Source organism: Dendrobates tinctorius, unplaced genomic scaffold (assembly GCF_039654945.1).
Source record: "Dendrobates tinctorius isolate UK_male_01 unplaced genomic scaffold, ASM3965494v1 ptg000276l, whole genome shotgun sequence".
Taxonomy (NCBI): Eukaryota; Metazoa; Chordata; class Amphibia; order Anura; family Dendrobatidae; genus Dendrobates; species Dendrobates tinctorius.
Window position 1 is genome coordinate 1,593,748 of NW_027361943.1, and position 13,045 is coordinate 1,606,792.

The 13,045-nt window shown below is 47.1% G+C and overlaps 1 protein-coding gene across 5 annotated transcripts in view; it reads right to left on the reverse strand.

Moving 5' to 3' along the window:
* Positions 1-1,332: 1,332 nt before the first annotated feature.
* MYO9B (myosin IXB) overlaps positions 1,333-13,045 on the reverse strand; it is a 263,036-nt gene continuing 251,323 nt past the window's right edge. For all 5 annotated transcript variants that reach the window (XM_073559836.1, XM_073559833.1, XM_073559835.1 and 2 more), the window contains one exon: positions 1,333-3,419. In XM_073559836.1, coding sequence (XP_073415937.1) covers positions 2,986-3,419 — 434 coding nt within the window. In that variant the 3' untranslated portion in view covers positions 1,333-2,985. The remainder of the gene's footprint in view (positions 3,420-13,045) is intronic.

Sequence of the window (13,045 nt, forward strand, 5' to 3'; positions counted from 1 at the left end):
TTGGTGGTCAAAGATTTTGCTATTGTGAAATGTCACACCTAAAAACGCATGCGCATAAAAAACGCAACCGCATGCAAAAACGCATGTAAAACGCAAGTAACACTGCGTTATTTTGACGCATCAGCGTGCGCATGAAGAAAAAAAAACGCACATTTGTTTTGCGTTTTTCTTTGCGTTTTTTATGCGCACGATGCGCTGCGCAAAAAAACGCTAATGTGAAACTAGCCTAAGGCAGCATGTGTCCATGCAAGAAGGTTGGAAAGATACAATCGGCCAAGTGAAGCTGGCTTCCAAAGAGGCCCGGAGTAGCAATATACTCCCTCAGGATCCACAGAGAACTGGAGAAGCAAATAACAATGGATGCCCTAATTGATTGGCTATATTAGTATGAATACAACATGTTCATGGTGTAGCTTGTCACTTTAATAAAAAAATTATTCATTATTTGGTGATCACCATGTTTTGCATGCTACTTTTTCTCTGTTTTGGTTCATGTTTAAAAATGTAGCAGTCATTTTTCCTTTTTCATGGAAATTTACAAAATTATTTTTTTTAGGGACCGGTCCAGGTTTGAAGTGACCTATCTATTGGAAACCCCCTAAAGTGATACCATTTTAAAAACAGCACCCCTTGACATACTGAAAACTGCTGTGAGGTAGTTTATTAACCCTTCAGGTGATTTTCAGGAATCAATACAAAGTGACATGACAGAAATGAAAAAGTGTATTTTTTCCACCTAAATGTCGCTAACTTCTGAACAGGCCGCTGTAGCCAGCAGACTCTAAGGTCGCTATTTGGCCGTGAATTGCCATGGCAAACATCAGGACCACACAATCATCATCTCAAGGTGTTGATGGGGATAAAGAGGGAGCCCCCACACTCTGTTAACTATTTATATGATGTAGTAACGATTGACAGCAGCATCAAAGGGGTTAAACAGCTATGGTCGGTGCCAACACTGATCATGGCTGATGCAGCAAGTTCTCAGCTATAGTGTACAGCCGACAGCTGCTGGTTTGTCACCTGTATGGGGATACTATTCTCTTATATAACAGGTCAGTAAAAAGACATATGGTGGTCATTAATGGGTTAAGCATCCTGGTGCCCATTGTTACAGCGAGATATAATGCTGGTACAGGTAGGAAAAAGCTGTTATGAAGCCAGGCCTGGCAGAAGCTCCTCTCACATGCAACTGATCAACCCAGCATCCGGACATGCCTCCCCATCTGAAAATGTAACTGCAATCTTACTTGAGCTAATTTTGCTTAAGAATTCTTACAGAAGAGAACCATAACCACGAACTGTAAAAGATGAAACCACGAATAAACACTGTCCAGTCTAAACGGATTTAATAAAGATAACAATGAGGAGCAAAAAACATGTTTATACAAATATTATATCAGACTAGGTGACAATTACTTTATAAAGGGGGCCACAACAAATCTATACAGATGTACTATTAGAAGTTGAGATGCAGTTGGACATTTTGCTTACTTGGTAGCATACTATAGAATTATAATATGATTGTTGACTAATTGTATGTATGTTACTTGTGTTAAGGCCCCCATACACATTTGGACACAAGGCTGTCAAGTTCAGGTTTAAGAGAGCCCCAGCCGGCCCTTACATTGCGGGCCGTTCTTGGACAATAATGCACAGGAAAGTTAACGAGGCCTTAAAAGATCAAACAAATGATTTTACATTTGCGCTTATAAGCTCTGAATGCACCCCTGAAAGAAAACTTAGCACAAGCAATGGATTTCCAAGAGTTCCCTAACTTTACGTGTAGTAGAGGATATCAATAAGTTCACTGAAAAAAGTATTAATAAGCCAAAACAAAAAGTTGGTCCAAAATTCAGAAGAAGTACCAGCTTGCCTCTGTAGGTTCCATTTCTGATTTTGGCTTACAAATACTGACCAATATACAGCCATGGGAAAGTCACCTAAGGTAGATGCACAAAAGCAATGTTACGCTTTATTGGGGCTTTAAATACATAATTGGTAGTACCTCTTTCATTATGAGTGCCAGGAAGCTTAGTGCTGTACAACTTGTGCACCTATACCATTTACCTAACTGTTCGATAGTCACATGGATGTGTGATTGGGGCCTTACTCTCGACAATAGGTTTATTTTATTTACTCTTGTCCAACATGAGAAAAATAAAACCTTCATTGTATAAAGGGAAAAAACCTTTGTGTATAGCTACCTGAAGGCAATTTATCTGGAATGGTTACAGTATGTAGCATTTGGAAACCCTAGTATACAGAATAAGAAGGCCAATGCTGTAATTCACATGGAGTGGACTTGACTACATCTAATACAATGGTTAGTAGACAAATTGGGAACGCATGCATGCAAAAACATTGGTAAATGTGCAAATAAAAAGATCATACTGATAAGGCACCAGTTGTTCCGAGTCCTAGGTCATGTCCGTTTAACAAGGCCTTCTGAATTTTGCACTGCTTTTGATGACTTTCTATAAAGGCTAATAATTGCATTGCTGAAAATTCTGTCATTTCTAAAAACAACAACGTTTCAAGTAAAATTTGAACAGTTCTTGCCTTTAACATAAGTTTGTCCTACTTTTACTTTATATATTCATATATATATATATATATTAAAATGCAAAAAAATATTAAAAATGCTATGTCATATACATTTGCAAATACTACTGTAACAGGTGCACAAGGCAAAAAAATGACTCCTTTGGTCCTATTATATAACAAAAACTGGAATGAACAGTTTGGAACTCCATTCCTACACAACTGTAGGAGGGCAACACTCACTTCTAACACTCGGCTTTCCATTCATACACCCAACATGGCGTCATGTATACATGAGAAGGGCCACTGGCCACAGTCTTTAAATACATTAACAAATTCATCCCATTTTTCCAAAATAGTCATCGAAATTCATTGCATCACGAGAGTGTAGTTCTTTTCAGCAACTAATAAACAAATATGCTGTGAACTCCAGGAGTTATTTCAAGCACTGTTATCATGCTTCAAAAGGTTAGACTCCTCAGGATAGGAGGTCTGGAGATGAGGATCTGAGAAACGACGTATTAGTTTGGCTGTGGGTTCATAATCTACTGCTCCCTGTATGGCCCCCAATTCTGAACTATCAGGGACATACACAGACTGGATGTTGTCCGTTCTTCGGCCAGGCTGGTCTCTCCTTCGAACACTACTTGTTTCATCAGGACAGTCTGTAGCTTTGGTTATCCCAGGGGGCACCTTTATATTGGCAGTCAGCAGTACAGGATTGCGTCTTGTGCTTTTCATTTTTGCTAGAAAGGAGGAAGGCCTTCGCTTGATACACGGAGGAGGGAACACTGTAGACTCAGGGCTCTTGGGTGTAAAGTTGTTGGTTTTCACCACTGGCTGCGACACAACAGCTGCATCCACAACACAAGTTGCTGTAAATAAAAAAAAAAAAAAAGCTGAAAAAACAAATTCATCTCACCATCTTGTAAAATAAATCACCAGTCAGCTTACTGGGGCCACCCATCACTGGCCTCAGCAGTCATGTGTGCACATGGCCAGTGAGGTAAGTGAATGCCTAAAGAGGTCACGTGACTAAATTGTCTTCTTCATTTACGTTACCAGTGGAAGACAATGAGTGGATTCAAGGAGTAAGTAACATTTCTTTCTGCTAGACAGATTTTGTAAAATACCAGAAAATCCCTTAATTGTTAGACCATATGCAGTCACATGCTGATCGATAAGGATACTCCTGCTGGGTTGATAAAGTGTCTACAGTAATATATACCACTTACATCCAAGTATTTAACCCCTTCATGACCTGACGTACATTTACATCATATGTCATATACTGCAGAGGATGGCTTGATTTAATTAGCCACCATGTGCCTCTAACAGCAGCGGGAGAAACAGAGCTCCACCCACAGCTGTTGACCTGTTAAATGCTGCTGTCAATCTGACAGCGGCATTTAACACATGGGGGGTCAACATGCCACGCGCCCATCAGTGGGTCCATTACGTGACCGCAAGGCACCGGTGGGTTGCCATGACAGCCAGGGGGCAGCTGAAGACCTCCATACCGGTCATAACCAGCCTGTAGCTGGTGTTCATATGAGATCATGCTTTGCACTAGTAGCAGTGCTGATGCTAAGCTATGTATAATACAAGTGATCAAATGATCGCAGCTTCAAGTCCAATAAAGGGAACTATTAAATACCATAAAAAATATGATTAAACAATGCAAAAAAGTTCAAATCACTTCCCTTTTGCCGCATTAAAAATAAAGCAATTAAAAAATACAAATATTTGGTATTGCTGAATTCGTAAAAGTCCGATCAAAATCTAAAGTAAATTAATCCCATCGGTAACCAGCGTAATGAGAAAAATAATCGAAAAGCCAGAACTACGTTTTTTTGGCCACGGCAACATTGCAATAAACTACAGTAAGAGGCGATAAAAACATTGTATCTAAGGCTGGTTTCACATTAGCGCTTTTTAAGCGCACGCACGGCCGGGGGTAGCTCCGCCCCCGAGCCGGCTCTCTGCCCGGCGTGCCCGCCCCTTGCTTGTAGCGCCGCCTCCTAGCGCACAGCGGCGCCTGCGATCGGCGCACCCTATCTTTAGAATAGGGTGCGCAGATCGTGCGCAGGCCGTGCGCTAGTTGCGCTTTGACCTGCGCTGCGCACTTTTGACGGTGCGCCGTGCGCGCCAAAATCCGAAAAGTTTGATTTTGGCGCGCACGGCGCACCGTCAAAAGTGCGCAGCGCAGGTCAAAGCGCAACTAGCGCACGGCCTGCGCACGATCTGCGCACCCTATTCTAAAGATAGGGTGCGCCAATCGCAGGCGCCGCTGTGCGCTAGGAGGCGGCGCTACAAGCAAGGGGCGGGCACGCCGGGCAGAGAGCCGGCTCGGGGGCGGAGCTACCCCCGGCCGTGCGTGCGCTTAAAAAGCGCTAATGTGAAACCAGCCTAAGACAAATTATCAGTAAAAATGTAAGCCCTCACGCAGCTCCATATCTTGAAAACTGGAAACGTTACGGGTCTTGGAAAAGGTCGACTCAAACAAAATTTCAAAAAAAAAAATTCAATTTTTTTTCCACCACTTAAAAAAAAATCCTATACATTTGCTATCTGCGGAAATCTCACTGACGTGGAAAATATCAGTTTTACCATGTAATGAACATGGTAAAAAAAAAACTTCCAAAAGTAATTGCGGAATTGCACTTTTTGCAATTTCAATGCATGTTGAATTTTTTTTGGCTGTCTAATGCATCAAATGGTAAAATTAATAATGTCATTGAAAAGTACAACTTGTCCTGCAAAAAACGAGCCCTCATATGGCTATGTGGACGAAAAAGTAAAAAAGTTATTGTTCTTTGAAGGAGAGGAAAAAACAAAAACAAAATGAAAATCACCAGGTCATGACTGTGTGATAGAGAATTTATCACCAGGTTTTTTGCCACCTAATCTGAGAGTAGCATGATGTATTGGCAGAGAGCCCAACTCCAGCGATGCATCTGTGTTGTTCACTGCAGTTTTTATAAAAATAACAGTTTTATCCGCAGGAGATTATCACTAGAAGACTAGTAAACCCGCTGCCAGGTAATCCAAGCACCTCCCCCCCCCACTACTGATTGGCAGCTTCCTGCTTATGCACAATGTGCACATAACGCTTCCCATTAGTGGTGAGAGCAATCTAAGAACAGGTAGACCTGTAGGAGATAAATCAGTTCTTAATCAAAACTGTGGCAACCAGTAAAGTAATCCATCACTAGAATTGGGGTCTTTGTTCCTATATGATGCTGCTCTCGGATGAGGTAGCAAAAACCCGGTGACAAGTTCCCTTTAAATTGCTCCCATCAAAAGACTGATGAGAAAATGGCTTCAATCTTTCAATCTGATTAAGAGTAAGGGGTGACTGACATTTTTTATTAGGGCAGCTTATACATGAGGAATCCCCTGCTATAGCCTCAGTGGAACAATAAATTAGATGCAACAATTTACTAGGGGGTACTGTCTTTATTCACTTAAAGGGAATCTGTCAGTAGGATCAACCCTCAAAAGCCGTTGATATGGTCATGTAGGTCATAGGAAGCAAAATAACATGATACCTTGATATCTATGATCCGATGTCTTATTCCAGAGAAATCCACATGTAAATGAGCTAATCAGGACTATGGGCCGGACACTGATCTCCAGGATAATCTGCCTCCAGAGAGCATTATAAAAAAGAGGGGGGGAGTTACACCATTGTAATGTGTAATGGCCGCTCTGCTCTCCAGATCTCCCTGCAGGGCTGTGTGTGATTATACCTGACACATCTGCAGAAGAATCTGCCTCCTGAGATTACTATAAAATATAGACGGAGACATTACCAGTGTGCTGTGTGATGGCCGCTCTCTACTCTCCTGATCTCACCGCAGAGCTGTGTGAGATTATACCCAACATCTGCAGGAGAATGTGCCGCTAGAGATCATTAAAAATAAGAGGGGGGAGTTACCAGTGTTATGTGCTATGGATATCATTGTGATGTGTAATGGCCGCTCTCTGCTCTCCTGATCTCCCTGCAGGGCTGTGTGTGATTATACCTGACACATCTGCAGAAGAATCTGCCTCCTGAGATTACTATAATATATAGACGGAGACATTACCAGTGTGCTGTGTGATGGCCGCTCTCTACTCTCCTGATCTCACCGCAGAGCTGTGTGAGATTATACCCAACATCTGCAGGAGAATGTGCCGCTAGAGATCATTAAAAATAAGAGGGGGGAGTTACCAGTGTTATGTGCTATGGATATCAGTGTGATGTGTAATGGCCGCTCTCTGCTCTCCTGATCTCACTGCAGGGCTGTGTGTGATTATACCTGACACATCTGCAGAAGAATCTGCCTCCTGAGATTACTATAATATATAGACGGAGACATTACCAGTGTGCTGTGTGATGGCCGCTCTCTACTCTCCTGATCTCACCGCAGAGCTGTGTGAGATTATACCCAACATCTGCAGGAGAATGTGCCGCTAGAGATCATTAAAAATAAGAGGGGGGAGTTACCAGTGTTATGTGCTATGGATATCAGTGTGATGTGTAATGGCCGCTCTCTGCTCTCCTGATCTCACTGCAGGGCTGTGTGTGATTATACTTGACACATCTTCAGGTTTCTTGCGGCTTTAGCTTCCATCTCACAGGCAGATTGTGGTGTAATATTGCTGCAATACAGTAGAGCTCAGAGAGCTGCAGCTGTTAACGTGTTTGTTATAAGAACTGCTCTGTGTATTAGTTACAGGTCTAACAATGGTAACTTCCAATTTTTAAAAAAATGTGCTACAGAGGCAGATTCTCAGAGAGATCAGTGCCCAGCTCAGAGCAGCTCATTTTTATTATAAAAATGTGGATATCTCTGGAATAAGACATCGATTGCAGCTATCAAGGTATCATTTTATTCAGCTTCCTATGACCTATATGCCCATATAGACTGCTTAGGCTACTTTTATACTTGCCGTGTTTTTTTGCGGCCCGTTTTTGTGGGCCGTATCGCCGCAATTTTTACAGTCTGCTGCAATAATGGTCCCAAAAAAACTTGCAGATCACCGTTTTCCATTTTTCCACTTCTATGGAAATAGTATTGGAAAAAAACAGGATTTTTGGGTTGCTTACCGTAAAATCTGTTTCTCGGAGCCTTCATTGGGGGACACAGAGACCATGGGTGTATGCTGCTGCCACTAGGAGGCTGCCACTATGCACAAAAAAAGGTTAGCTCCTCCTCCGCAGTGTACACCCCACCGACCAGCAGGAGATTCCTCAGTTAGTGAGAAAGCAGTAGGAGAAGTAACAGAATAGATTGAAAAACAGAACAGACAACTCAACTGTAAATAACTAACAACCATAAGAACAGGAGTTGTAGAACATGGGAGGGTGCTGTGTCCCCCAATGAAGGCTCCGAGAAACAGATTTTACGGTAAGCAACCCAAGAATCCTGTTTTCTCTATCGCTTCATTGGGGGACACAGAGACCATGGGACGTCCCAAAGCAGTCCCTGGGGAGGGAGAACAAACTTCCATCAGGCCAGCGGACTCACCACCGCTGCCTGCAGGATCCTTCTACCTAGGCTGGCATCCGCCGAAGCGTAGGTGTGGACCTTGTAGAATTTCACAAACGTGTGAACCGATGACCAGGTTGCAGCTTTGCAAAGCTGCAGCGTGGAAGCTCTGTGTCGCACCACCCAGGAGTGAGCTCTAATTCCCAGAGGGGCCAAACGATGTGTGACCCGGTAGGCTTCCAAAATTGTCGATCTGATCCAGCGAGCAATAGTAGCTTTGGAGGCCGGCTGACCTTTCCACGCCCCATCTGGAATGATGAAGAGTCTGTCTTCCGCAAAGGAGTCGTCCTAGCTAGGTAGACCTTCATCGCCCTGACCAAATCCAGCTTGTTCAAGGAGCGCTCCCGAGGGTGAGTTGGACCCGGACGAAAGGACGGGAGAAAAATATCCTCATTCAGGTGGAAAGTGGACACCACTTTAGGAAGGAAAGAGGGCGGAGGCCGCAGAACTACCTTGTCCTGGTGGAGTACCAAGAAAGGAGAGCGGCAAGAGAGGGCTGCCAATTCCGACACACGCCGGATGGAGGTGATGGCTAGTAGGAAGGCTACTTTCCATGAAAGGAGAGATAGGGAAACCTCCCTGAGAGGTTCAAAGGGAGGACCTTGCAGGACCTCGAGAACCAGATTAAGATCCCAAGGATCTACGGGCGCTCGGTACGGAGGAGCCGTATGAGCCACTCCTTGAAGGAAGGTTTTGACCTGAGGACGAGAGGCCAAGGTCTTCTGGAATAAAACAGACAGCGCCGAAACTTGACCTTTTAAAGAGCTGAGGGCGAGGCCTGCATCAAGCCCTGCCTGAAGAAACGCCTGGACAGAAGGGAGCGAGAAACGCATGGGCGGAATGTCGTTGGCTTCGCACCAAGTGAAATAGGCTTTCCAAGTACGGTAATAAATTTTGGAAGACGATGGCTTTCTGGCTCGGATCATGGTATGAATAACTCGATCCGAAAAGCCTGATCGTTTCAAAACCTCGGTCTCAACAGCCACGCCGTTAAATTGAGCGGCTGAGAATTGGGGTGGCAAATCGGACCTTGAGACAGTAAATCTGCCCTGTATGGAAGCTTCCAGGGGGCGTCCGCGAGAAGGTTGACGATGTCCGCGAACCAAGACCTTCTGGGCCAATTCGGGGCGATGAGGATGACTGGAATTCCTTCCACCTTGATCTTCTTCAACAACCTGGGAAGAAGAGGCAGGGGAGGGAACAGGTAGGGGAGCTCGAACTGCGACCAAGGAATGGCAAGAGCGTCGGCGCCCACTGCAAGAGGATCTCGAGCCCTGGATACAAACTGTGGGACTTTCCTGTTGAGGCGAGAAGCTAGCAGATCTACGTCCGGGGTTCCCCAACGACGGCAAAGCTGAAGAAATACCTCCGGATGTAGGGACCACTCTCCCGCCGTGAGACCCTCGTGGCTGAGAAAATCGGCGGCCCAGTTGTCCACGCCGGGAATGTGCACCGCGGATATTGCCGGGACTGAAACCTCTGCAAAATGAAGAATCTTGGACACTTCTGCCAGGGCTAAGACGCTCCGTGTCCCCACCTGGCGGTTGACATATGCCACCGCTGTGGCATTGTCTGTCTGAATCCGGATAGGCAGGCCCTTGAGAAGTCTCTCCCAGTGAACGAGAGACAGATAAATCGCTCGTATTTCGAGGACGTTGATCGGCAAAGGCTGACTCCTGAGTCAACCATCGACCCTGAACAGTGTGATCGCGGAACACTGCCCCCCCAGCTGAGGAGGCTGGCATCCGTTGTCACAATCATCCAGTGAAAGGGAAGGAATAACCATCCTAGGGAGACGAGAGGAGACGTCAGCCACCAATTGAGGGACTGCTTGACCCGGTATGAAAGGCGAAATGGGTGATCCAGGGAAAGGACAGACCTGTTCCATCGAGACAGGATGGCGTGTTGGAGAGGTCTGGAGTGAAATTGGGCAAAGGGAACCGCCTCTTTCGCCGCCACCATCTTTCCCAGGACTTTCATGGTTGTTCGGAGAGATGGAAGTCGTATGATCTGCAACGATCGTACATCCCGCTGCAGGGAGCCAATTTTCTCTTGTGGGAGAAAAACCCTCGATCGCCGAGTGTCGAACAATAGACCCAGAAACACAAGACGTTGTGTCGGGACAAGACAGGACTTCTTTTGTTGATGAGCCACCCGAAATTGGACAGGGTGTCGAGGACAATGGTAAGACTGGCGAGCTTGATGAAAGGATGGAGCTTTGATCAGAATGTCGTCGAGGTACGGAAAGAGAACGAGACCTCTGATTCTCAACAAGGCCATCAACGCCGCCATGATCTTTTTAAATACTCTGGGTGCGGTGGCGAGACCGAACGGCAGTGCAACGAACGGGTAATGTTCCTGGCGAATCGCGAAACGCAGGAATTTCTGATGCCCGAAGAATATGGGAACATGTAGATAGGCATCTTGAATGTCTATTGAACACATGAACTCCTGCATTTCCATGGAAGCGATTACCGACTGAAGAGACTCCAATCGGAAGTGACGCAGTCGGACTCTCTTGTTGAGTAACTTGAGGTCCAAGATGGGGCGAACTGTCCCGCCTTTTTCGGTACCACAAACAGGTTTGAATATAATCCTGTGAAACGTTCTGATTCGGGAACGGGCACAATCACTCCGGAATTGAGGAGAGAGGCAATGGACGCAAAGAACCCCAGAACTAAGGCAGGATCCGTTGGAGGTCGGGACTCGAAGAAACGATCCCGGGGACGAGAAAAGAACTCTATCTTGTATCCAGATGATACAACTTCCCTGACCCAAGCGTCCTCTACTGAGGCAAGCCAGACGTCTCTGAAGAAAAGGAGTCGACCTCTCCTAATTGGGAAGGACCCCCGGGGGTTCGTTGATAGTCATGCTGATGTGGACCGTCCAGATCTGGACCTGGAGGATCTGCCCTGGGAGGAGTGAGATCGCCAGGAAGGAGTGGGTCTGAAAGACACCTTCTTCCTATCCTGGCGTGCCTGCGGTCTCTGTTGGTTAGAGAAGTTCTCTGCCGTACTGAAGTGGCGGAAAGACCAAAAAGGCCGAAACTGACGTCTTAGCGGAGGTCTGCGAGGCTTGGACTGAGGGAGGAAGGAACTCGTGCCCCCAGTGGCGTCCTTAATAATCTGGTCCAGCTGGGATCCGAAGAGACGCGCTCCCTGAAAAGGCAGATTGGTAAGGGACTTTTTTGAAGACAAATCCGCCTGCCAAGCTTGAGCCAAATTGTACGTCGGACTGCCACCATGTTGCTTGACGCCTGAACTGCGCAGGACGCGGCATCCAAGGAGGCAGAGAGCAGATAATCCCCTGTATGGGAGAGCTGGTTGGCCAGATCAGCCAAATGCTCTGGTTGGGCCTTATCTAGGATGCCCTTGCGGAGATCCTCTGCCCAAGTGGCTATGGCCTTCGCTACCCAAGATGAAGCAAAGGCTGGGCTTAGCACCGCTGCAGCCGCTTCAAATGCTGACTTTGCTAAAGATTCTATAATTCTATCATTAGAATCTTTTAGCGACGCCACACCTGAAATCGGGAGGACCGTGTTGTTAGAAAGTCTGGACACGGGTGTGTCTACCGAGGGGGAAGCAGACCAGTTGTCGGTGAGCTCTTTGGCAAACGGATATAGTACGCCGAGGCGCTTCCCTCTTTGAAAGCGCCTGGTCGGATTTTCTCTTTCCCTGGTAAGAATCTTGCCAAACTCAGAGTGGGAGGCGAAGACCCTGGAAGGTGTTTCTGCCCGTCTGAACGAAACCTCCTGATCCGAGGATTTCGCAGGGGAGTCTGAGATTTCGAAGGTGTGGTTAATCGCAGCAATGAGGTTCTGTACTGTAACCTTCATGTCCGCGTCCTGGTCCGAATCCAGCTCTAAAAACCCTTTGGATGACACATCCAAAAACGCTTCACCTGACTCAGGTGAGGAGGCACGGGGGGGGGGGGGGGGGGGGCGACTGCTGGGAAGGACTATGTGGGGATGTGAGGCCAGGAGAGGATTCCGGCCGGAGATCCTGCCTGGGTCTTTTGTGGCTTCTGCTGGCTGGCTCAGATGGAATGTCTTGCGGCCTGCTGGACCCTGCAGAAGTGTCCAGGGGCAACTTATCAAGAATGGCCACTAGGGACTGAGACACTCTGGTGAGGTCTGCCACAGATTGTGAAAGAGACGAGGCCCAGCCAGGGATGGGGGATTCGCTTTCACGTGGCACAATAGATGGCTCCTGAACGGGGTCATGCTGAATGGGATTGCTGCAGTCCAGGCAGAGGGGAGTAGGCTGACCTGAGGGAAGTTTGCGATTGCAAGAGGAGCATGCGAAGAACTGGACTAGAGTGCCCGTGGGGGGGCTGGCGGCCGGCTACGCTCAGACTTAGAGTTAGACATAAAGAAGGAACAGAAGGACCCTGAAGAAATGCCGGAAGGTTGGGGGGCAGAAAGGCAGAGGAGGGTGTCAGTCTTCAGTTGCAGAACTACTCACGGTCCGGTGTCCCCCAAAGCGCTGTACCAGGCTTGTGAAAATTGCAGGACCCCAGCAGGGGATAGCTGACATCCGTCTATCGTCTCCGGCTGACAGGCTGCAAAGATGGCGGCAGCCTGAGGTGGAAGAAAAAACGCGGTTCAGGAGGGCCAAGAAAAAGGGCGGAGTTAGCCAACTGAACTAAAGGAAACCGCCCCCCTTATCCAGCCACAGGCAAAGAGGAGCGGTGGGAGGGCCTAGGAACGGGCGGGAGCGCAGCCGGCCTATGAGTGGGCGGGGGGCGTGGCCGCGAAGGCCTAAAATGAAGCCGGGGACTAAATTAGAGACGGCGGCCGCCTGTCAGCAATGGGCGGCGCGGAAGTGCCGCAACGCTGCCGCGGCCACACACACAAGGAAGATGCCGCCAGAACCGCGCCGTAAGATGAAGCCCCGATGAATACAGGCGGGGGGGGGGACAAGGCCCGCACCGCAGTCGGGGCCTAGGTGAAATGCGGCAACCGT